General features: G+C 38.9%; 2 protein-coding genes across 2 annotated transcripts; both read right to left on the bottom strand.

Annotated features, from left to right (window-relative positions):
• Positions 1 to 11,136: 11,136 nt before the first annotated feature.
• LOC100778661 (putative exosome complex component rrp40) lies at positions 11,137 to 16,339 on the bottom strand. Its single transcript, XM_026127037.2, has 7 exons — positions 16,313 to 16,339; positions 14,282 to 14,329; positions 13,690 to 13,761; positions 12,474 to 12,546; positions 12,253 to 12,328; positions 11,760 to 11,811; positions 11,137 to 11,586 (listed from the first exon to the last, which is right to left on the bottom strand). Exons 1-7 carry the CDS (start codon positions 16,337 to 16,339, stop codon positions 11,467 to 11,469), a joined length of 468 nt encoding a protein of 155 aa, XP_025982822.2. The 3' UTR covers positions 11,137 to 11,466.
• Positions 16,340 to 16,463: 124 nt separating this feature from the next.
• AOC3 (amine oxidase, copper containing 3 (vascular adhesion protein 1)) lies at positions 16,464 to 18,700 on the bottom strand. Its single transcript, NM_001253271.1, has 3 exons — positions 18,401 to 18,700; positions 18,107 to 18,228; positions 16,464 to 17,343 (listed from the first exon to the last, which is right to left on the bottom strand). The coding sequence occupies exons 1-3, from the start codon at positions 18,648 to 18,650 to the stop codon at positions 16,942 to 16,944; spliced, it is 774 nt and encodes a 257-aa protein (NP_001240200.1). The 5' UTR covers positions 18,651 to 18,700; the 3' UTR covers positions 16,464 to 16,941.
• Positions 18,701 to 25,295: the final 6,595 nt, after the last annotated feature.

Raw genomic sequence — 25,295 nt, 5'->3', positions numbered from 1 at the left:
AGGTTTCCTGGGGCGCTTGAATTATATTGCCAGATTCATATCGCAGCTCACCGCCATTTGTGAGCCGTTGTTTAAACTCTTGCGCAAAAACCAAACTGATCGGTGGAATGAGGATTGCCAAGAGGCTTTTGGAAGGATCAAAAAGTGCCTAATGAATCCTCCCGTACTTATGCCACCAGTACCTGGAAGGCCTCTCATTTTGTACATGACAATCTTGGACGAGTCAATGGGGTGTATGCTGGGGCAACATGACGAATCCGGGAAGAAAGAGCGCGCTGTTTACTACCTAAGTAAGAAATTCACGACCTGTGAGATGAATTACTCCTTGCTCGAAAGAACGTGTTGTGCTTTGGTATGGGCATCCCATCGCTTAAGGCAGTACATGCTGAGCCATACTACCTGGTTGATATCCAAAATGGACCCCGTTAAGTACATCTTTGAAAAGCCAGCTCTCACAGGACGAATCGCCCGGTGGCAAGTCTTGCTATCTGAGTTTGATATAGTCTACGTCACCCAAAAGGCGATAAAAGGAAGCGCTTTGGCAGATTATTTGGCTCAACAGCCTCTTAACGACTACCAGCCCATGCATCCGGAATTCCCGGATGAGGACATCATGGCCTTGTTCGAGGAAAGGTTGGACGAAGATCGGGACAAATGGACTGTATGGTTTGACGGAGCGTCAAACATTCTAGGTCATGGCGTTGGGGCAGTGTTGATCTCTCCGGACAATCAATGTGTACCTTTCACAGCCAGGCTAGGATTCGACTGCACCAACAACATGGCCGAATATGAAGCATGTGCCCTAGCCATCCAGGCAGCAATTGACTCCGATGTCAAACTACTCAAGGTGTACGGCGACTCAGCGTTGGTAATCCATCAGCTGAGAGGGGAATGGGAAACTAGAGATCCCAAGCTGATACCCTACAAAGCCTACATCAAGGAATTGGCTAAGACTTTCGATGAGATCTCCTTCCATCATGTTCCCCGCGAGGAAAATCAAATGGCGGATGCACTTGCTACGTTGGCATCTATGTTCCAGCTAACACCGCACGGGGACCTACCCTACATTGAATTTCAGTGTCGTGGCAAACCCGCACATTGTTGCCAAGTGGAAGAGGAACGGGACGGAAAGCCCTGGTATTACGACATCAAGCGATATGTCGAAGGCAAAGAATACCCGCCAGAGATTGCCGACAACGATAAAAGGACATTGAGGAGGTTGGCAGCCAGTTTCTTCATGAGCGGAGGCACACTGTATAAGAGAAATCACGACATGACACTCCTGCGATGTGTGGATGCTAAGGAGGCAAATCACATGATCGAGGAAGTCCATGAGGGCTCGTTTGGAACGCACGCCAACGGGCATGCTATGGCCAGGAAGATCTTAAGAGCAGGTTATTACTGGCTTACCATGGAAAGTGATTGTTGTGTCCATGTAAGGAAGTGCCACAAATGTCAAGCGTTCGCAGATAATGTCAATGCCCCACCACATCCTCTGAATGTCATGTCCGCCCCTTGGCCTTTCTCCATGTGGGGAATAGATGTCATCGGGGCCATTGAGCCCAAGGCCTCGAATGGTCATCGCTTCATCCTCGTAGCAATAGATTATTTCACCAAGTGGGTCGAGGCGGCTTCATATACCAATGTCACGAGGAATGTGGTGGTCAGGTTCATTAAGAAGGAGATCATCTGCCGATATGGTTTGCCAAGGAAGATTATCACGGATAACGGCACCAACCTGAATAACAAAATGATGGGGGAAATGTGCGAGGAGTTTAAAATCCAGCATCACAATTCCACACCCTACCGGCCAAAGATGAATGGAGCCGTGGAAGCAGCCAATAAGAATATCAAAAAGATTATCCAAAAGATGACCGTGTCATACAAGGATTGGCACGAGATGCTCCCATTCGCGTTACACGGTTACCGGACTTCAGTGCGAACGTCAACTGGGGCAACGCCATTCTCATTGGTATATGGGATGGAGGCGGTGTTACCGTTTGAGGTAGAAGTCCCGTCATTAAGGATCTTGGCAGAATCCGGGTTAAAGGAATCAGAGTGGGCTCAAACACGCTACGATCAGCTCAACCTCATCGAGGGTAAGCGCTTAACGGCCATGAGTCATGGGCGCTTATACCAGCAAAGAATGAAGAGTGTATTCGACAAGAAAGTACGCTTACGCAAGTTCCATGAGGGAGACCTTGTGCTAAAGAAAATGTCCCATGCTGTCAAGGACCATCGAGGGAAATGGGCCCCGAACTACGAAGGGCCTTTTGTCGTGAAGAGGGCTTTTTCCGGAGGAGCTTTGGTGCTTACCAACATGGATGGCGAAGAGCTACCTTCACCCGTGAACTCTGATGTCGTCAAACAATATTATGCTTAGAAGCTGGGGCAATTAAGGATGTCGCTGCATGTTCTGTATCTTTATGCGTTTTCTGGATTTCCCCCAGGGATTTCCTGTCTGTTGTATCTCTCGTTACAATCTTTCAAAGAAATGAACGTGGATTCGAGGCTTTTAGTCCTCACGTTAGTTTCACACCTTGCATTAATCTGTGATCACCTGAGCCCTTCCGCTCAGTTCATGGGATCCCCCAAGCGCTTAATTAGAATTGAACCTGAACCAACTTTCCCTAAATTTTCTGCGTTTGAAAACATTCATGCATACGCATACGCATACGCATGTATATTGTTGTGGTAAAACAGGGGCAGGATCACCTTGGGCTACCTTCTGGAATGGAGACAAAGCATGAACGGCAGAAACCAATCAAGGTAGGGTAATGATGCGGTCAAGATTGGCCATACCTGGTTGTTTATTAATTGCAGGTACTTAAGGATGAACGCAAGCGGGGATGGGGTCACGACCGACCGATCGTTGCCCTTCTCTGTGCGAAAAAAAGCAGGGAATGTCGCTGCAAGGCAGCCCCGTATCCTTTCTATTTTGCAGCTTTCTTTTACTATTTGTTTGTTTTAAAAAGGAAAAGAGTAATAATAAGATAAGTAATCAACGCCTGATTTTAACCTGAGTAAGTTCAAGTTAGGCAAAATGCTAATCCATGAGAAGGGAGGGGACATGGTTAATGTTCCCCTCAAAAAAAAAAAAAAAAAAAAAAAAGTGCAGGTTAGCTCGCCTGGGCGAGCCACCTCTGCACCAAAATATAAAAATGACGAAAGGGGGGGACGTTTTACATTCAAAAACCTCTTTTCCCCCTTTCAAAAGCCATACCCACGGGATTTACGAGTTTGCAGCCCTTGGGTCATCATTTTTCGCATTTTTTGATTCCGTTTCGCGCTTTTGTTCATCACCAACAAGTAAGTATTCCATCCCTAAGCTTTCTAGCTTTTCATTGGTGTATTTTGATCTCCTTTTGGTGCTCTAAATTGTGGGAATGTACTCAAATATGTGGGGCAATTTTGATTTGTTTTCTTGCTTGATTAGGTTGAATTAGGGGTTTGTATGAGATGGCCCTAGGCCTATAATGCATTTTGAAGTGATGGGGCATGCCACATTGTCCCCGTTCTCTTGCTATTGACGCCTAAACGCGCGCCCACCAAGTGTTCGGTGAAATGCCTCAATGGCATTAGCGCGTGATTTTTGTAGGGAAACAACCCATGGGGCGATTTGGTTTGCACATATTTTTGGGACATGCATTCATTTTCGAAAGAGCTAGAGTAATTGCCCCACATATGTCCTAGGCCTAGGAACCAAAGTTTTTATGCAAAAGTACACAAAAGGAGGTGCATATTGGGTAAAGTTACCCTCTTTTGGGCCAGCAATCAGCTATGGGCCACACTATAATATTTTCCCTACGCCTAGATGTCTAGGAATTGTGCTCGTCATGAATGCGTAGGTTTAGAATAGGTAGCAAGATACCTTTGGCAATTTGCACTTTGGGTATGAATAACGAAATACTTGAATGTATGTATATATAATTTTTGGTAGTCAAAATGTCTCACAAAAAAAATATATAAATATGTTGAATGTTGTATGAAAAAAAACATATTCCAAAAAATATATATATAATTTGAATACAATTTTAGTCAGCAAAGGAAAATATGCTTAGATTTGCATGCGGCTTTAGGTAGCAAAAACTTGAAAAAAGGGCATGAAATGTAGCACCTTATTGTGTAGATAGTCAAGATTTATCATGAAGTTTGTGTATGTATAGGTATTAGAAATACCAAGATGTACACATGTGCAATCTTTGGTACCCCAAAATGCTTGGAGTATGCATGTATGTGAATTTAGCCAAGGAGATGTGTGTGATGTAAGTAACAAATACACCTTGGAAGTACGTGTAAATAATCTAGGTAACAAAGCTGCCTTGATTGTATATGGGTGCATTTTTTCGGTTAATAGGATGTCTTCCGCAAGTGAACGTTCGTAAGGAAACATGCGCATAAGCTTGCTCTAAATTTACATTGATGTTTGTATTTATGGGAGGGGGTTATATGCCATTTTTGCTTTAAGAGTAATGTCCCACTAAAACTAACTTTCCAAATGTTTGCCTTCGCAGGAATGGCACCGAGGAAGCTTGCCTCAAAGAGGTCCAGGAAGGACAAGGCGGCCGAAGGAACTAGTTCCGCCCCGGAGTACGACAGTCACCGCTTTAGGAGCGTTGTACACCAGCAGTGTTTCGAAGCCATCAAGGGATGGTCGTTTCTCCGGGAGCGACGCGTCCAGCTCAGGGACGACGAGTATACTGATTTCCAGGAGGAAATAGGGCGCCGGCGGTGGGCACCACTGGTTACTCCCATGGCCAAGTTTGATCCAGAAATAGTCCTTGAGTTTTACGCCAATGCTTGGCCAACAGAGGAAGGCGTGCGTGACATGAGATCCTGGGTTAGGGGTCAGTGGATCCCGTTCGATGCCGACGCTATCAGCCAGCTCCTGGGATATCCGATGGTGTTGGAAGAGGGCCAGGAATGCGAGTATGGCCAGAGGAGGAACCGGTCTGATGGGTTCGATGAGGAGGCCATCGCCCAGCTGCTATGTATACCGGGGCAGGATTTTGCCCGGACTGCTGCAGGGAGGCGAGTGCGAATCATGCGCACCAATATGACCACCCTGACCCAGATATGGATGACGTTGCTCCTCAGCAACATCCTGCCCACCGATCATAATTCCGACCTCCCCATGCCTAAGTGCCAGCTGGTGTACGCCATCCTGACACGGATGAGCATCCATGTGGCTCAGTTGATCGCTGATGCCATATATATTTTTGCAGGTATGGCGCCCACTAGGCACCCTTTGGACCCAGATAAGTCCAACAGGGCCCTGGGATTCCCCGCACTGATCACAGGACTCTACCAGTCGTTCGGAGTCCCCGTTGCACCTACCAAGGTGATTCGGCCGCCCATCACCCGGGCTTTTATTGAGAAGTACTGTACCCAGAGACAGGCTCAGGGTGATGCTCCACAGGCCGCAGGCGCGCCACCACCACCTCATCAGGCTGGCCAGGCTGGGGCATTTGACATAGAGCAGTATTTACGGCATTTGGTTCGCCAGCAGGCGGCCAACCACCGAGCACATGTACGGACCCATGATTGTCTGTACCAGATGAGCCTTAGCATGCAGAGCCAGGGCTTCGCTCCTTTTTCATGCCCTACTCCAGACCAGTTCAGGGCAGAGGTTGCATGGCCCGGAGATTGGCCCGAGGCCCAAGCAGGAGAGGCACCCCCAGAAGCTCCCGGCGATGGAGAAGAAGCCCACGAGGATGAGGAGATGGCTGATTTGCTTGACTTCTTGGGAGGGAGTGGAGACACGTGACTGGGAGATCCCCAGATTCATGTTTTCTTTCATATTTCTTTTGTCATTTTTATTCTATGTTATTGTTTTGACTTGAGAGACTAATGTTTGTTTTTGTTGTTTCGATTGTCATTTGTACAGCGCATACATTTTTGTTTAGATTGTTGCGTTAGTATTTATATATCACTACTATCAATGATGTTTGAAATTCTGGAACCGTGTAGAGTTCTTCGTTTAGGAACATCGTCCAAAAGTATATATGTAAAATAAACAAAAAATCATGATAAAAATAAAAATAGAAAAGGAAAGAAAATAAAAATAGAAAAGGAAAGAAAATGAAATAGAAAAGAAAAGAAAGTGAAAAGAAAAAGAGAGCAAATAAGAAAAAAGCAAATAAGGAAAAAGGTGGAAAAAAAGAAAATAAGTTGTTAAGCTGAAAAACCAACATGCTTTTGAAAAGAGACGATTTCCAACTTTTCTTTGGAAAAGTTCATTGATCATAACCAGTTTTTGGAAAATGTGTCTACACCTGAAGGGTGAATGCTGTGAAATTTCCCCGGACGCCCGAAATGGACTCGGATGAATGCACAAATTGATAAAAGAACATATTTTGGAAACATTGGGTTGATTTAAAATAGAGGAAATGAATCCTGAGCCCTAGCATCACGTGGCCATAAAAATTTGACACTTGAGTGTCCACATAGGTGCATGCATGGCCAGTTTTGCATAAGATTTCCAAATCATCATTTTTGCATTTTTGTGTCATGGAAATAATGTGGGGCATCCCTTTTATCCTTGAACCAAACCAAACCCCGACATGTATCATGTCTAGCCATTCTACAAACCTTGAGCCAACATCCTGACTCACCATAAACCTTGACCTAGGGTGAGAATGTCAATCCTTACCCTCGGAAGCAAAAAAGAAAAGAAAGGAAATTCCCAATCAAAGAGTGGGAGAAAGCAAAAAGAAAAGAAAGAAAATTCCCAATCAAAGAATGGGAGAAAGTAAGAAAAAAAAAGAAGAAGAAGAAGAAGAAGAAGGAAAGAAAGCCCCTGATCGGGGATCGAAGGAAAAACAGAAGAAATATGCAGAGAGGTCTTTGGACCAGACAATATCTGAACAATACAGAATTGTCACCAAATGAACAAAAAAAGGAAGGAAAGGAAACCACGACCTAAAATGGTCTTCTCCCTTTGATTACCAACCAAAATCCCGTGCGCTAGCGACCTTTTTTCTCGCCCCGCACTAAACACAAAAACAGAAAAAAGAAAAAAGCCAGGAAAATCAAAAGCCAAAAACACACAAAAACCGAAAGAAGAAACCACCAAAAGAACCCATTCCCAAGGGAAGCCCTATTGACCCATGATCACGCATGTAATTTTTGATTTGATAGGAAATAATTTGCAAAGTCAAGTCATGACATATCTATGGTTCGGAATTAGGATGAAACACTTACCTGTGCGAGATTGATACACTTTGAGTGGATTTCTTCTATTTTTGTCGAACCCAGTGTTTCCTCTAAATGGTCATTTAGAAACGAAATGCTAACATCCAAGATCTCATTTATGGTTATGGGGGATCCCATCAGCAGACTCTCCTTCCCTGGTAGGCGCATTGTTTGTCACTCAAAAAAGCATATGCTGCTCTAAATCAGTTGGAATATTTGTCTCTTTGCTAAAGCATGTTTGCATTATAGTGGAGAAAACAACGAGACTTTTTCAAGTCTCACAAGTTATCCAGAACTACGTAGGTCTGAGTTCCTCATTGGAGGATACGTAGGAGCAAGAGCCTCGCTTTTGTCGACCACACCGCCTTTTGTTGCCATAACTCAAGAGCTGGTAGCCCGCGGAGACACCTTACGGTTATCCGCACCTCGTCATTCAGTGACCCCAAGTGTGATTGACGAGCAGAGGCCGATATGGTCATCTGCGCCCTTTCCGGAGATGTCAGCATTTTCCGATGGAGACTTTTCAAGTCTCACAAGTTATCCAGAACTACGTAGGTCTGAGTTCCTCATTGGAGGATACGTAGGAGCAAGAGCTTTGCTTTTGTCGGCCGCCCCATAATCTTTGTCATACTGACCCTGAGGTCATGTGACGCGCACCCTTTTGTCATCCAGAGGCGGCGGGCCCGATGACAAGCAGAGACCAAGTTTGGTCATTCTGCACCCATGATACGCGGAGATACCTTATGGTTATCCGCACCCCTTTGCCATTCAGACACAGTCGTGTCCGATGGCACGCAGAAACCAAGTTTGGTCATTCTGCACCCATGATACGCGGAGATACCTTACGGTTATCCGCACCCCTTTGCCATTCAGACACAGTCGTGTCCGATGGCAAGCAGAGACCAAGTTTGGTCATTCTGCACCCATGATATGCGGAGATACCTTATGGTTATCCGCACCCCTTTGCCATTCAGACACAGTCGTGTCCGATGGCACGCAGAGACCAAGTTTGGTCATTCTGCACCCATGATACGCGGAGATACCTTATGGTTATCCGCACCCCTTTGCCATTCAGACACAGTCGTGTCCGATGGCACGCAGAGACCAAGTTTGGTCATTCTGCACCCATGATACGCGGAGATACCTTATGGTTATCCGCACCCCTTTGCCATTCAGACACAGTCGTGTCCGATGGCACGCAGAGACCAAGTTTGGTCATTCTGCACCCATGATACGCGGAGATACCTTACGGTTATTCGCACCTTTTTGTCATCCAGAGGCGGCGGGCCCGATGACAAGCAGAGACCAAGTTTGGTCATTCTGCACCCATGATACGCGGAGATACCTTACGGTTATCCGCACCCCTTTGCCATTCAGACACAGTCGTGTCCGATGGCAAGCAGAGACCAAGTTTGGTCATTCTGCACCCATGATACGCGGAGATACCTTATGGTTATCCGCACCCCTTTGCCATTCAGACACAGTCGTGTCCGATGGCACGCAGAGACCAAGTTTGGTCATTCTGCACCCATGATACGCGGAGATACCTTATGGTTATCCGCACCCCTTTGCCATTCAGACACAGTCGTGTCCGATGGCACGCAGAGACCAAGTTTGGTCATTCTGCACCCATGATACGCGGAGATACCTTACGGTTATCCGCACCCTTTTGTCATCCAGAGGCGGCGGGCCCGATGACAAGCAGAGACCAAGTTTGATCATTCTGCACCCATGATACGCGGAGATACCTTATGGTTATTCGCACCCATTCTTTTGCTATCTGTAAGACAGAACGCTTGATAGCATGCAGGGGCTGACACAGTCTTCTGCACCTTTTGTTCCTCCGGGAACAACAAAGTCATTTACATGCGGAAATTTCATGGTCGCCCGCGACTCTCGTCAACCGAGAGGAGCGAAGTTAGTGTCATACACTGATTTTCGGGGACCTTTGCTTGATGACATGTGACCATTCTTTGGTCCTTGTGAGGTGCTTGGCACCCATCATTAGGCAATTTGTGAAATCCTAGGAACGACAAGTCACGGTCACCCGCGACTCTCGTCAACCGAGAGGAGTGAAATTAGTGTCATACACTGATTTTCGGGGACCTTTGCTTGATGACATGCGACCATTCTTTGGTCCTTGTGAGGTGCTTGGCACCCATCATTAGGCAATTTGTGAAATTCTGGGAACAACAAGTCATTTGCATGTGGAGATTTTATGGTCACCCGCGACTCTCGTCAAATCGAGAGGGACGAAATTAGTGTCTTATCTTTACTTTTCTTTTATCTCCAATAAAAGACAAGTAAAGAGGGGCAACTGTCATACCCTAATTTCGTCCGGGGACCTTTGCTTGATGACATGCGACCATTCTTTGGTCCTTGTGAGGTGCTTGGCACCCATCATTAGGCAATTTATGAAATTCCAGGACATGCCGAAAAAACCAAAAAAAATGTTGATGCACAATCCGTAAGTTTCCGTGACACATCGGAAATCAAATGGAAGCATCGTTGCATAATTAAGTGAGGTTCCGCAACATTCCGTAAGTCAAAAAGGGGATGATTATGTAATCCGCAAGGTTCCGTAACTTTACGAAAAAGAATCACCAAAAAACAGCAGAGGGGGGTGTACTTAGTAAAAATGGGGGTGCAAATAGCACCCAGGCCCATTTGGGCCCTCCAGAAGATTCCTCCAGAAGGCGGTTGCTTCTGGAGGAAGCAACCCTGCTCGCCTGGGCGAGCTGAGCTCGCCTGGGCGAGCTGGGCGGCAACCACCTCCCCTATTTTGCTATAAATAGGGGAGGAAATGAAGAAGGAAGGGGTCCAGCCCCTTAGGCACTTCTCTCTCTTTTGAATTTGCTTGGAAAAATTGTTTCCGTGAAGAAAATCTAAGCCGAGGCTCTTCCGAAACATTTCCGTAACGTTTTCCGTGAGGAATCTCGCAAAGGTTTCAACCGTTCTTCGACGTTCTTCATTCGTTCTTCATCGTTCTTCGATCTTCAACGGGTAAGTACCTCGAACCAAGCTTTTCGATTCATTCTATGTACCCGTAGTGGTCCACATTGTGTTTCGTGCATTTTTATTCTCGTTTTGTTTACTTTTTATACCCCCTGTTGACGTGCTTAAGCCATTTTACTTAAGTCATTTCTCGCTTAACTTAAAAATAAAATAAATTTCCACCGAACATTTGAATTGCATTATCCGTTAACTTCGGTTAAAATCAATTCCGACCGTTCGGTCGTGCCGTAACCACGTTGGAAATCAAAAAGAGGTAAAAAATAATATAATAATCAAAAAAATATCTTTTTAGTGAAATAAAGCGGAAAATCAATCGGACGTTTTCTCTTTGGGATTTCTCATTCTTAATCGAATTGATTAATAACTAAAGTGAAACTAAAGGCTAAAATCAATTCGCCTAGTCAAGCTCGTCCGTAAAAATAGGCTTTTGAAGTTTGTCATTTCATTTCCTCACTAAGTAAAATGGATCATTTTTAAGGTCCAACGCCTTAAAATGATCACCTCTTAAAATAAAAAAGAATCACTTGATAAGAAAGAACTACGTAGGTCTGAGTTCCTCATTGAGGATACGTAGGAGCAAAAGCCCCGCTTTTGTCGACCACCCCAAGAGATCGTTAATGGTCCAATGCCTTAACGTTTCTCTCCTTTCAAAAACAAGAGATCGTTAATGGTCCGACGCCTTAACGTTTCTCATCTTTCAAAATCAAAAGACCGTTTAATGGTCCAACACCTTAAATGACCTTTTGTTCAAATAAAAACATATTTTGCAAAAAAGACAAAAACAACTTAACCAAACACTTTGTTCCGAAAGAACTACGTAGGTCTGATTTCCTCATCACAAATTGAGGAATACGTAGGAGCAAAGGGAAACACCCTTGTCGACCACAAAAAAGGAAAAATATAAAAAGGGTATAAAGGATATAAGAACATAAAAGGGAACATAAAAATCAAAGTCATGTTTGCACATTCGATTAAAGGCTGCCGTCCCTTGGGACGGACGTGTGGGGTGCTAATACCTTCCCCGTGCGTAAATACAACTCCCGAACCTTTCACTTAAAAGTTCGTAGATCGCGTCTTTTCCGGTTTTTCCGACGTTTTCCTCAAATAAACGTTGGTGGCGACTCCGCGCGTATTCCTTTCGTGGAACACGCTTCCCGCGAGTCTCGCGTCGCCCTCCCGCCGAAGGGTAGGTTGCGACAATAGCCAATCAAAATTGGAAGGGTTAAAATCATGTATATACTCATAAGTCTAACTTGATCACTGGATCCTCTGCAGCAGCTTTTCACCCATTATTCTCTGCTGAGTACCACTCAATGTCTCTGAGTTCATAATTTCATTAGCTACAAGAATAGTTGTGTGTGGAGATGTTGCATTGACCTAGATGAAATAATTTGAAAAGGAAACCTGAAATTAATAGAATAAAATTTCCCCCATTTCCAACTCATAAATGATGGTCAAGCATATGCTTCATCATATGAGACAAGTTCATTTAAAGAAGCAAAGAAAAAGAACATAACATGGCACACTAGAAATATAGGGTTTCTGCATACCCAAACTTGTCCTAAACCATCAAGTACTGGACATGTGGGAGAGTTGAGAAGCCTACAAACAACACACAATCTTTCATGTCAAGATCTGTTAATGTTATGCATGGACAACAATGTAATAATTTTGTTAAAATTGGTCTGTACCTTTGGAAGGTCAAGTGCTCTATCAATTTTGGAGTTGAAAATTCAAATATTCGAATGATTCCTAATGGATGGTAATGAATATTCATTGGTGGTAATAACTACTAAATGCATTCTTGATGGTAGAATATCTATATATAGCACTTGTGTTTGGTCATTGAGCTCACATCATACTGATAGTGAGAACTTGGAAAAACCAAAACAAAGCAACTCTTTCATGACAATGACTGAAAATATATTTTGATTTTGTTTTCCGTATTTGTTAATGACCTGTGTTTCGTTTTGTAGTTTGTAACATCACAAATTTAATATTTTAGTCTTACAACCAAAACTTGAATTCCACATACATACATACATCCTTGAGAGACCCATTGTACATGGGAACATATAGCCATCTTTTAGGCCACCAAATTCTGCTGCTATTCCACTGGCTAAACAAAATAAAAGGCAGAGTTAAGTCTGCAAAAATAGAACAGAAACAAATTTAAACTTAACCAACAAAAAAATCTATAATTAAGAGGCACAGAACAAAAAAAGAAAAAAGAACTTAAAATGAAGTCAAGAATAAACACCTACCATCAGTGCATGACAGCTCTGGATTCATTCCAGGGTTTGCTTTTACCACCTGCACGTAAATCAAAGTACCTATCTGCAGGTGAAGCATTAAGCAAAAGACAATACAACCTACAGAAACTTGATAGACCAACCAGACAGAGCATCCTTTAGCACCCAGAGGGTAAAAACAAATCAAGTGCTAATTTGACAGCCAAATCAAAAGAGATGAAAAGAAAAATGTAAATAATTTTTACACTTCATGTCTTACAAGAATTAATACAACATGCACTCTTAGAAGACTGACTTAATTAGGTTAACCAACAACGCATCTTTGGTAATCTGTGGCAGAAGCAAAGTTCAAAGATAGCAGTAAAAAAGTACTCCCTGCTTCAGTCGTAATTTTATACTAAAAGATAAATAAAACCACAAAAACTGTTTTGCTGGCTTGTTGTTCCATATTCAATAAATCCAAGGAATTTGGGCAAACGACAAGGAGCAGCAACATGTGTTGTTAGGGTGCATTTGAAAATCCCATTTGGTAATATTCTATTTTCACCTCCTATGGCATAATTCATATCAAGAAATACTTATAAACTGAAACATTGCCCAAAGATACAGCCTATTTAAGATGGTTGGAGTTCAAATTTCTAAACTAGGCATGGTAACCCAACACAACTTTTCAAGCAAACTAGTTAAGTGACTTAAAAGTGTGAAGACCAGCATTAAGTTCATGGCTTGTAACTGATTTCAAAGAGATGTTTTTTTGTCATACATACTAGTCAAAGTTACTAGTGCCTCCTATGGTTAACCTCAGTCTTCTGCTAGTCCACAGTACATGCAAATGCAAAATTCAATCCCCTTCACCTATATCTAATTATTTACATTAATAATCAAGGACTACAAAATGAACCTTCTATCCTTTATTTTTGAGTGCACTGCAACAAACTCCTAAATTCCTCAACAATCATCGTGATTGCAATTTGCAAATACAAGAAAGTTGTAGTGATTTGAGGTAGGCAACGCTATCACAGAAAGAAATAATTATTATTGTGTTATCCTTGTATACTTGAATAACATGTTTCTACGCCTCATAAAAAATAAGCTCTCAACCCGCAGACAAAAGATGAAGTGATTTACTGAAACTAAAAACAAAGTACAGTATTCTTCTGTATCTATGAATCATGAGACATCAAACATAATTTTATGCAATTAGCATACAAAAATAATTTATGCACACCTCAAACCTAGGTATATTTCTTCTAGTTCCTCCTTCAAATGCAAGCACCGGTAAAAAATGCCAAAGCTGGTCCTTTATGTCCACAAGAAAGTTATGCACAGCAATAAATTGAGATTTTTATCATAGAAACAAACACAGAGCTAGGTAAGAAACAAATTTCAATTACTTTCAAGTAATTAAAAAAAAGTACAACGGTTGACATAGAACCAAGCAATCTATTCATTTCTTACGCTGGTAAATTCCTTTTGAAAATCTTGAATTAACATTTACAAGGTATTAGTTAAGATGAAGCCACCCTTGATTATCAGCATGTCTTTGTAGAAAGAAAGAAAGCATAAACAATGTGTTGTTAGTCCCTTCCTTTCTTTCTTTATTACTTTTTTCCTTTTTTCCTTGTTTGTTTTCTTGACATCTTTGAAGGCACAAACTAATGGTTTTAAGTAAGGGTAACGCTACCATGCCATGGCTAATTCTATTTTTTAGTCCATAGTCCTCATGAACAATTAAGTCTTAAGGCAGTTAAATACCAGAGCCTACCTAAACTTGAAGCCAACAAGAAAGCTTGAAAAACAAAAATAGAAAATTTCCTTACATGTGATCTGGAGTCTACAACAATTCCAAGAGGTCCATCTCCAATTTTCTACTCCACCAATTCATCAAACCACATACCAATTTTAAATCTCTCCACCAAATAGATTCATGGGATCTCACACCACCCTCACCCAAACCTTTCAACCCCGAATATTTTGAGTTCAAAACCCTCTCCCACAAGCCCCTCTATTATGGAACAAAATTTCATCTCCATTTAGCAAGTAAGTCATTATTGAATAATGAAATGTTCTTTACTTCTAAACCTCCATGCTCCTTTGGACAACAAATGTTTTCCCATCCTACACATGATATTTTCTCCCTCCCTCCCTCACATCCCCATAAGAACCTACTTTTTAAGCTCACCAATTTCCTAGCAATTCCTTCTGGAATTTTAAAAATAGATGAAAAGAAGAGAGGAAGAGAAGAAAGTACCAAATTGATCAAGCATATTCTCCCGACAAAAGATTAATGTTTGTGTTTCCACAAAGCAAGCTTCTTGTCAAATTTGGTGATGCTTGACTCCTATGTCTCTAGCCTCCTCGGATTTGCACCAATAGAGATTCCCAAATAAACAAGTGGGATAGATAAAATTTTACAATTTAGATACTTTGAACACCACTCCACTTATTCCCTAGCCACTCCTAAGCCTCCAAACCTACTTTTATGGATGTTGACTTTCAACCCGGACACAAGTTCTAAACACCTCACCAGACTCTTTAAAACCACCAAATTGTCAACATTAAACTCCCTCACTTGTATCATCAGCATATTATAATAAATTCACCTCCACCTCCTTTGTCCCCACTTTGAAACCTTTATATTGATTTTTTGAAACTACTTCCCTCATCAAGTCACTTAGGCCTTTTGTCGTTATGGTGAGAAGGAAAGGAGCTAACAGATCACCTTGTGTTATTCCCTTTTGCAACATAAATTCTTTTGAAGGAATACTAAGGACCGATACCCAATTGGCTACATCATACAATGGGAGAGAAACCCATCAACTGTTGACATGTAAGAGTAACAACAAATGCAACCCTTTAATGAAAGTTGGGAAGACAAACAAGGATACCGCATGATAATTTAGGATTCAAAAGAAATTAGATTGACCCATTCTGTCATTAATTAAAAATTCAATATATAAAAATATGAATGTAGTCAACTTATTATAAATGAAAAATTTTCACTAAAATAATTTGGATCAAGGATGTGAAAACAAAGGAAGAGACAAGCAAATATCAAACATGGAATGGCCGAGATAAAAAAAAATAAAAAAAATCTGAATGACACTAAAATATCATCAGTTTGCAACTATTGTTAGTGCTATAGTTGTTACCAGCATGTGCCATAATGCATTAGTTATATATTTGATTTACTACATTGGCCAGAGAGGCTGAGACATAGCACAATCCTCGGTATCAATAGTAATAGCATTGCATATTTGCTTGATTTGATATAGGGGCAAAAGCATGAGCTTCTTTGCAAACAAACTTATTCACACGGGGACTGAAATTTAATTTACAAAAGCTTGTCATTCATCTAATAATCTCATTATTCATAATCATTAATATTACTGTATATCATTGGACAACTTAGTTACTTCATGCACTGCAATGGGTAGCAGAACTCGGCATTCAGAATGTTGTTTACGAGTTAGACTGCAAAGTTGTCGTTGATGAAATCTTGTCAAACTCTACATGTTTATCAAATTTTCGTGTTTTATTATCAAAGTATAGAGTTTTTCTTTTATCATTCCGAAACTCAGCGATGAGTTATGTTAAGAGAAACAAAATTGTGCCTAGCATTTCTTAATTAAGACATCAAGATTATATGTTAGCACTTATGTTTTTGAGCATATATCAGTATATTTAGTCTCTTATTTTAAAGGAAATGAGAAAAATATCTTTATATAAAAAGATGGACAGCTTAGTTCCAACTCAAGTGCCGCCACGCTACAATATAATATATATAGTCACATTTTACACATTAGCATACATCTAGATATTAATTAACTAATGACAATATTCTCACATACCAAACCACCAAACCACTCGGCATTCATCGTGTCATAAAAAACAAGTCCAACGAGGCAAAGACAAACTAAAAAATTCACAAGATCTTTGATAAAATCAAACCACGTGATTCAGTAGATCAACAATAATTGCTAGTGCAACACTTTCTTGAATAATATATGACCTAACACCCCTGAGAATACAGTAATGGCTTCTATAAATTCCCATCTCCATCACTGCAAAACCCAACCTCACTTGTCACTTTCATTATTCAACAACATAAAAAACTCTACTACTACTACCTGACATCTTGACCCACAATTACTACATTAATAAATTTCAATACAAGTAACAGGTGGTTAAATTGTGAACTTGTTGCAAGTGTCTCCAAACCAAGCCAACAATGAAGAGAATTAAAAAAAATAAAAATTAAGGAGAAAACTTAAACAGTTTTTAATTTGTGCTGTTCTTCTATGAAAATTAAGCCTCACTTCGACAATCTGTATAAACCTTTAATGAAAACTTTTATTACGTAAATTGTCGAAATAAAACTCCAATTCTGACTAGAGAACAACACCTAAGAAACTGTAACCGAATTTTTTCCTTAAAAAAGAAACAAAAAAAATGTGGATCCTCATTGAGTCATTGTTGTTTAGTCAGTGAAGCCAGCAATAACAGCATGTGGCTCACAGGCCTTGGCAGATGGGCTAGGCTCAACAGATGGGCTGGGCTCAACAGGCTTGGAAAGAAGCTCCTGAGGCAAGTCCTTGATGCCCTTAAGATAAAATGTGTAGAATAATTTAAAGGGGAACACAATTTGATGCAGCTTGACTTGACCATAAGCCCCTTCAAAGATGCCAGATCCACCAGTCACAGCAAGATAAGTGTCTTCATAGGTCAGGTATGAACCCTGCACTGAAATGTGACCATAGTCCCCAAAGTAGAAGCTGTAGATTGCCTCATACATATCTCCCTTCTTCTCTGATTTGTTTTGGATCAACACACAAATTCCAGCTGTTATCCCTACCCTCTTTTGCAAACATCCAGAGTACAACTGCATGATCCCAAATAAAATATATATATAAAAAATCAATACCAAAATGATACACAAAAAATTGAAGAATCAAACAAGCAAAACATGAACTGAACAAGATTTAGTGAATTCAATTTTCCACACTCTCGTGAAGTTATAGGATTATCTTGGTGGTTAAAGGTAGAAGGGGAGAGAGATCATAGGTTCAAATCCTCCCACTAACAAATCAATAATTAATATTTGTCGATAAAAAAAAAAATTCACAATCTCATGCAATTAGTACATTAGTAACCGTTGAATGAAGATCAAACAAGTCAGATTATGAATGTTTGTTTTAAATCTGATTTACTCAGTGTAGTGGATTTTTCACACATTCCCACAATTAGAATATTAGTACCAGCCAGTTAGATGAAAATCGGACAACTCCGATTTCGAATGTTTATTTTAAGTCTGATTTACTAAGATACAAATATGAGTCATCTAATTTTTTATCCTATGGTTCAAGTTACTAAATGTGTGAATATGTAGAAAAATGAACAAAGGGAATCCAAATTCAGATATGAACACCCTTTTACTTTGGATAAAGCAAACGACAAAAAAAAGTAACTTTTAAGCTTAAACCCATACTGGAACTTTAAATTAAATATAATAAGGTAAAATGAAGAAACCAAATACAAAAAAGTTATACTTTTACTAATAATATAAAAGTTTAATTATATGAAAAATGAACAAAGGCTTAGAAAATTTGCAAGTGGTATTAAACAAAGACCAAAAATTAACATACCTTGTTGCTGAAGGGGACTAGGTCACCAAGGGAATTGACAGTTTTCTGGCTCAATCTAAGATAAGCAGGGCTTCCACGATCTCTCTCATTGATCTCATACACACTCAGTTCTTGGACTTTGGCTGCAAGATCAAGCAAAAAAAAAAAAACAAAAAAACAAAAGGGTTAACACAGAATCAAGCAAATCACACAGATCTTCAATGTGGGGTAGAGATAATTAACAGTAGAACATCAGAACAACATAATAACAAAGATTGAAAAAAAAAACTGTAAGGACAGTTTTGGCACAAGTACCTGAGTCAGAAGATGGTTCAGCCTGGCTTCTACAAGTGAAAGACTTGTTGAGGGGTAGTGAAAGGTGAGAGTGTGGGGAAGAGGTGTTGAGTTTGAGGGTTTTGGAGAGAAATGAGTTTGCTGATGTAAAGGGTAAGAGGGTTATGGTGGATGAAGTACTAGTGTTGAGTAATGATCTTGTTGTGGTGGCAGGTTTCAGAGAGAAAGAGGAGATGGTTCTCAAAGCAACGGTTGATGAGGATGATGCCATTATTATTGGTGATGGTGCTACTGTTTAGAATGTGCTGAGTGAGAAAGGGAATAATGATGAGATGAGTTGTTGTTTTTTGAGTGCTATGAAGAAAAGTGAAGGTGGTGGTGTGTTGAACGTTTGGAAGTGGTGTGTGTATATATAGAGAAAGCTGATAGAAAAGTGGAAAGGAAAATATTGATTATTATAAATTTGGGTGTACCTAAAGAATTAAAAGATAAAATATTTATGGTGTGAATGGTCGGAGAATCTTAAAAAAAAAAAATAGACAACATAATTTTACATATTTTAATAAAAATATATCTTTTTAGTTTTTTAATCAATATTTTAAGACTATTAGTTAATATTTGTGTATAAATTTATAATGCTATGAGAAGTGGGGACAGTGGGGCTGGTGAGAGAATGAGTGGACGGTGAGATTGAGATTGAGAAAGAAAGTGTGAAATTATGAATCATGTTGTGGAAGTGGAACCTTCATTTCTCCGAAAAAAAGAGAGAGAAACAAAAGAAAAAGAAAAGTGAAACGTGAAGAATGCAAGAGTCAAGAGTCTAACTACTGTTTTTCTTGAAATTCTCCGCGTTTCTTTGTGATGTTTTGATTTCATTGGAAGATTTTTCTATCGGCGTTTTTGCATTCTGATTTGCCTTTAGTATCCACATATATACATGTGTTAAACATTGAAGCATCAATGAATTGTTTGTATTCACATGGATTATCTACTACCTTATGAAAAGACTAGCTCCCTTTACTTAAGGAATTCAAGTTCCTTTAATTCTCTTTGTTGCTTTTCATTTCTACATATTTAATGCATGCACAAAGTAATACAAGTGGAACCAAACATGTGTGGATTCTATATGTAAATCTAACAATGTGTTTGTTCCTTTTTTGTGATACCAAATTGTGCCTAAGCAAAAATTATCTAGAATTACTTCTTCCTTTTACTAGTAAAACTAGTTGGTAACCCGTGCGCATGCACAGATCTTTTGTCTAAATGATTTTCGATGGAAGAATAAAAAAAAAGACATTGTAAAAAGATAAAATGAGTAACATTCATATTAAATAGTTGTAATGTCAAATTGTTTGAAGATAAATATAAAGACGTCGGAAATAAACATAAACAAACATTGTTTTGCAAAATAACACCGTAGATTTTCCTAATCTATATCACTATCATCCCAATCAATTGCACGCCTGATGACAACTTTCCAGATCTTCTCAGCACGCCTATAGTAGAATGAGAGCTCGTCTCCATGGCTAAAATCACCTTCTTGAAGGAATTTATACCAAGGGAGAGTGATATACTTATCACCAATGCCTTTGTCAAGCACAACTACATTCCATTGCAGTGGAGGTCCGAATCTTTTGAGAATTGTCATATGATCACCACAGTGGATTAGGCATTGTGTGATAGAGGCTGGAAGTTGTTGTAGGGAAAAAAAAAGAGTTAGGCATTGAAATTAATATTTGTATATAAGATATAAATGGATATGAATATTTTACCAGTGGATATGGTGCGCCTAGCATTGATTGGGTGATTTCATATGTCCAGATGTGTTTTCTTGTTGCACGGCGCCATTTGCATTTCTACTGGTCTAATGGTGGAGTGAAGTGGAGGTCAAATTTTGAGGGGTGGTCGCAGGCCAGGAAATTTATCGTCACAGATTCATAAATCTGCAGTTCTGTCCTCAATCTTGTTAGGCCATCAGCAAAGTAAAGTTTGCCTTTGTGTTGTCTGTCTTGAATTTCGTAGGTTTCCCCATCATACTTAAATTCAACAATTTCAGGATAATTTGGTAGCCATTGGCGCTGATAGAAGCCTGGTATTTCTATGACGTCCTGTAATGGGAAAAAAGTATTTAAAAAAGGAAAAACAATATCAAAAGCACAAAGGATAAAATATGGAAAGGAAGGTTTTGATTTAACCTTGTCACAATGGAAGGCAGCTTTAAATTGCAATATCAATTGTTGTTTGATAGCAGGCAATCTCAACTGCAGTGCAATGAGAAAAAAAATGGACTTAGCATTTAAAAAACATGTATATCTACTAATTTAATTGTCTGCAGGTCTAAATTGGGGTGTTGCTGCAATGTAGTAGTAATTGGATTTAGCAGTTCTAATTTAGGATAATTAAAATAAGATAAGAGAAGATGCATATAATATAACACGCAGGAAATTAGATGCAAGACATGAAAATAAGGAATACAGAACATGCATAATTCATGCAGAGTAGCGAAAGTCAAAGATCAAACGATGGCTGAAGAAAATAAAACAGAGATAAAAAAATGCAGCAAAAGCAAATACAGTAGCAACAAAAGTTCTTAATCAAAGATCATATGATCGAACAGATAAGAAAATGCATTTCATGATTCGAATTAAAGGCCAAAAGCAAGAAAGTTTGAAAGAGCAAAATCAGGATTATAAAGAAAATATAATAGATGATGTATATCAGAGATGATATGATCGAACAAATAAGAAAATACACTTCATAACGCTAATTAAGGACCAAAAGCAAGAAAGTTTGAAAGGGCAGAGTCAACATCATAAAAACAATGTAATAGATCATGTATATAACCGAACTACTTAGAATCTTAATACAATAGTTGGAAATAATGGTAATAGAATGCTACGAAATTTAATAGCCATTTAAAAAGATTTAACTTAATATTGTTTCTGTTTTGTTTAGGATGGGGTATAATTGCACAGGATATGCATAGGCTGTTTTTTCCTACATGCATGAGTCAAATGTTATTCTAGATGACATGCTACCTAGGGTCCATTGACAGCGACAATATAGTAGCATCATTCAAAATTATTGAATAATTTTCAGGATTCATTAGCAATGAAGAAAAGTAAATTAATATTTAAATTTCTTACTATCTATTTAACAATAGAACATCAGAATCACTGGAACAGGTTTTTGAATTAGTATCAACAAAATGTCCGAATGGAACATGCATTGCGATAAAAGCATAACATGAATGCAAAAAGTGTGAGGGACAAAAATATGATTTAAACGTTACTAATATCTAAAGGGTAAGATAGATGATAACGTAGTATGCAAGAAACCTAAGACAATGGGCACAAATAAATGAAGCAGAAGCAGAGAAACTTAAATTAGGGCTTTGCCACAGGAAAGAAAGTTGAGTGAGACAATGATGGATTCAAACGTAGAATTGTTGAATATGTCTGTCCTAAATTGGAATTCGAAAACTTACAAACATAGATGGCAAGATGTTGAATTTTGGTTCGGGATATGGATGAAAAATGTAACCAAATGCAAGGAAAAAATCAGGAAATGAATGAACATGCAGTCAGGTTTGGGTTTAGGCTTACCTTGCTTGAGGCAGTCGATGAAGCAGAAGCCATGGTGCTAGTCACTTTGAGAGAATAATTTGGTTAGAGTTGAAATGAAGGTGGTAGAGAAACGAACTGTGGTCTGATGATGTAAAGTAGTGGGTGATGGAAGGGTCATTGCTTTTCGGGGGGTGTAAGTGACGACAAGTTAAGTGGTTTGGGAACTATGGAGCATTGAATGTTTCGTTCAAAGATTGGACGTGAATTGGCAGAATGATAAGTATGAAAGACTATGGCGGTGGAGGCAGGTGAAGAGGTATTTTTATTGCTGAATATAACAAAGAGTAAGTTAATTTTTTCTATTGTTATAAATACAATTTGCATCATTAGATGAATGACCTGTCTAATGCTGAAGTCGATAATGATTTGGCATAGATAATATTTTGCAAGGTCAATTGATTATCTAAGAAAAGATAAATGGTTCTACTAAAAGAATAATAATAAGTGTATCATCCTAGGAAAACAACCAGAGTAACATATAGAATTCATTTGCTGAATGGTAGCATTTAAATTGAGATAAGCATTTTATTTTCTTTCGTGCAATTCATGAAAGAAATGGTTAATTTGGAGTTCATGAAAATGGATGAAAATTTAAAATGCAGCAAATAAGAAAATACACTCCATAAAGGAAGACTGGTTTTTTAAAATTAATGAATTATAGATTGGCTCATTTGATCATGTTTTAACTGTATATTAGAGATCATATGAGTAAGAAGAAAATACAGTTGTGGTTAGAATTAAATTTGCAATCGAAAATAAATTAGATTTACCTTCTAATATTTGTAAAGACCTATTTGAAAACCACATTCGTGGTTGAAGTAATTTTTTTTTTGTTCTAATCATGTATTAAAATTCGAAGTCCTTTCTTTGACTTGACTCTTGATAATGCAACATATAGTTAGTCATGTGAAAAAACTGGTTTTGGCAAGTAAAGTCCAACTGAAGATAGTGATTGTCCTTGGGATTTATTAATTGTCATGGCATAAGAAAGCATTATCGGAAATTGTCTCCTCAATAGCTTAAAAGGCCATGGTGACTGTGAAGGCAACAAAGACATTCGTGGGATATAAACATGATCTCCGATATTTGTCCCAGAAATTATGTCAGCTGCAATAACGTGTTTTGCTAGTCTTGTGATAATTAACCTAGTACCGTTACACAACCCTTGAGTTTGGTCTAAGTTCCTTAATAGCATTATTGGTGTTCCAATCTTGAGTTTGAGACAGTAATTGGGTAAGCCAGATGTTGTCGATGAATTCAGAAATTCAGTTGTTAGTGAGCGGAAATGACAACTTTCAATTTTTTCGGATTTGTCAACTGAATTATAGCTTAGATATTCCATTTGTTCACCTATCAATATTTTAGACATAAAAAGCAAATTCATCAACCAAAAATGTAAAATCCAGGAAAGTTGATTAAAAGATGAAAAACAGAATAAGATAATTTACTATATGATTACCCGGTATCATTATAAGCATATAATCATTAACTTGTTGTACTGTTTCATTTGTAGAAGCTAATATTGCTCTGGTTTGGAAGTATTCAGGATCATTGTGATGATGAGATAGATCTGGAAATGTAGAGCTAATTATACTATGAATAGGATCATTATATTCTGTGATTAATAGTTCCTGTGGAATTTCAATAGTAGCATAGCCATCATTTTCATCTCCAATAATATCATCACCAATATCTATAATCCACTGTGCAAAAGCTGCAGTTTCTTCTTGATTTGTTGCTTGCATATTGTTTTGTAAACGCATGTTTTTTGTCAGTCTTAAGATCTGGCAATGATCCCATAAATAAGAGGAATTAATTGTTGCGTTAACAATATCAGAGCGGCTGCCTCTTGGAATGACTGGCAGGATCTTCCGAAAATCTCCACCAAAGACCATGACTTTACCTCCAAAGATTTTATTGTCCTTTGAGTTGTGTTTGACGATATCTCTAAGACTGTGATCAAGTGCCTCAAAACAGAATTTGTGAGCCATGGGTGCTTCATCCCAAATGATCGGACTTGTCTCATTTAATAGTTCAGCTAATTGAGTTCCTTGATAGATATTGCAAGTTGAGTCTTCAAAAACTGAAATTGGAATTTTAAATTTTGAATGTGCAGTTCTACCTTCAGGCAATAGCAGAGAAGCTATGCCGCTAGAGGCTACCATTATTACAATTTTATTGTCAGCTCTTAGTGAACTTGCAAGTGTTTTCCAAATGTATGTTTTTCCTGTACCTCCATATCCGTAGAGAAAAAACATACCACCTTCATCTTTATTAACAACTTCAACAATCTGGTTGTAAATTGAAGCTTGTTCGTTTGGAAATCATCGATATGTGGTGTTAGATTTAAAGAAAAATGAATGAAGTTAAAATACTAATTTATAGATGAGAAAAGCTAAGAAGGAAATGCACATAATAATTTTTAGAGGGGTATATTGCTCTGTAGTTAATGTACCTATCATGTGAGAAAATAGATGTTCAAACTCTGATATAAGTTCTTCATTGTTGTAGTTCAGTTCAGCTAATATAAGGCTATTGTCTAGATAAACTGGACAATTCGCATCCTCTGGATATGGCATTGAAGGATAGTCTCTAAGCGATCTTTGATTTACTTGCAGCAGTTCTTCAATTTCAAGCAAGACCAAATTTTGAAGAGTTCTATCATCAAGCTGTAATGCTAATACACAAAAGGGAAAAAAGTCAAATTATGTGTCGCATCAATATTGATTTGTCTGATGGAAAATTAGCACTAACCTGGACTTGTTGATGATTTTTTATAATTATAGACAATGTCATCAGCCATCCAATGCCAAGTTTGGTCTCAAACTTGTTCAGGTTTGCTCATTGTTGCAGTTAAAAGTAACAACACAAATAACTTTCTTATATAATGTGTTGAACCCCAGCCTTTTGCTTCCTTGATTGCCTCAATAAATTCTTTATCATCTTGTAAAAATCCCATAGCAAAACATGCTTCTTTATATGTAGAATACTGAACATTATCAATTGTTCTTAAATCCTCAAATGAGGTAGGTCCTTTACAAACAGTAAGCATCATTCTCAAATAAAATAATTTCCCTGTAATTGGTGGAACCCATAGTAATCTGCCAATCGTGTAGCCTTTCTTACTAAGGTGCCAACATCTTTTCTTCTGATTGTATACAAACTTAGAAACAAATTCTGCATAAGTAAGATTTCTCCCTTCAATAGAATTTTGGTTGGTGTTCATCCATGAAATAAACTTTGAATCAGAGATACTAGGCTTTGACAATACATCATCAATATCATCATGG

The sequence above is a fragment of the Glycine max genome, chromosome 19 (genome assembly GCF_000004515.6).
Source record: "Glycine max cultivar Williams 82 chromosome 19, Glycine_max_v4.0, whole genome shotgun sequence".
NCBI classification, from domain to species: Eukaryota; Viridiplantae; Streptophyta; class Magnoliopsida; order Fabales; family Fabaceae; genus Glycine; species Glycine max.
Note: the sequence above shows the minus strand (reverse complement) of the source record. Positions and strands in the feature narration are given on the sequence as shown.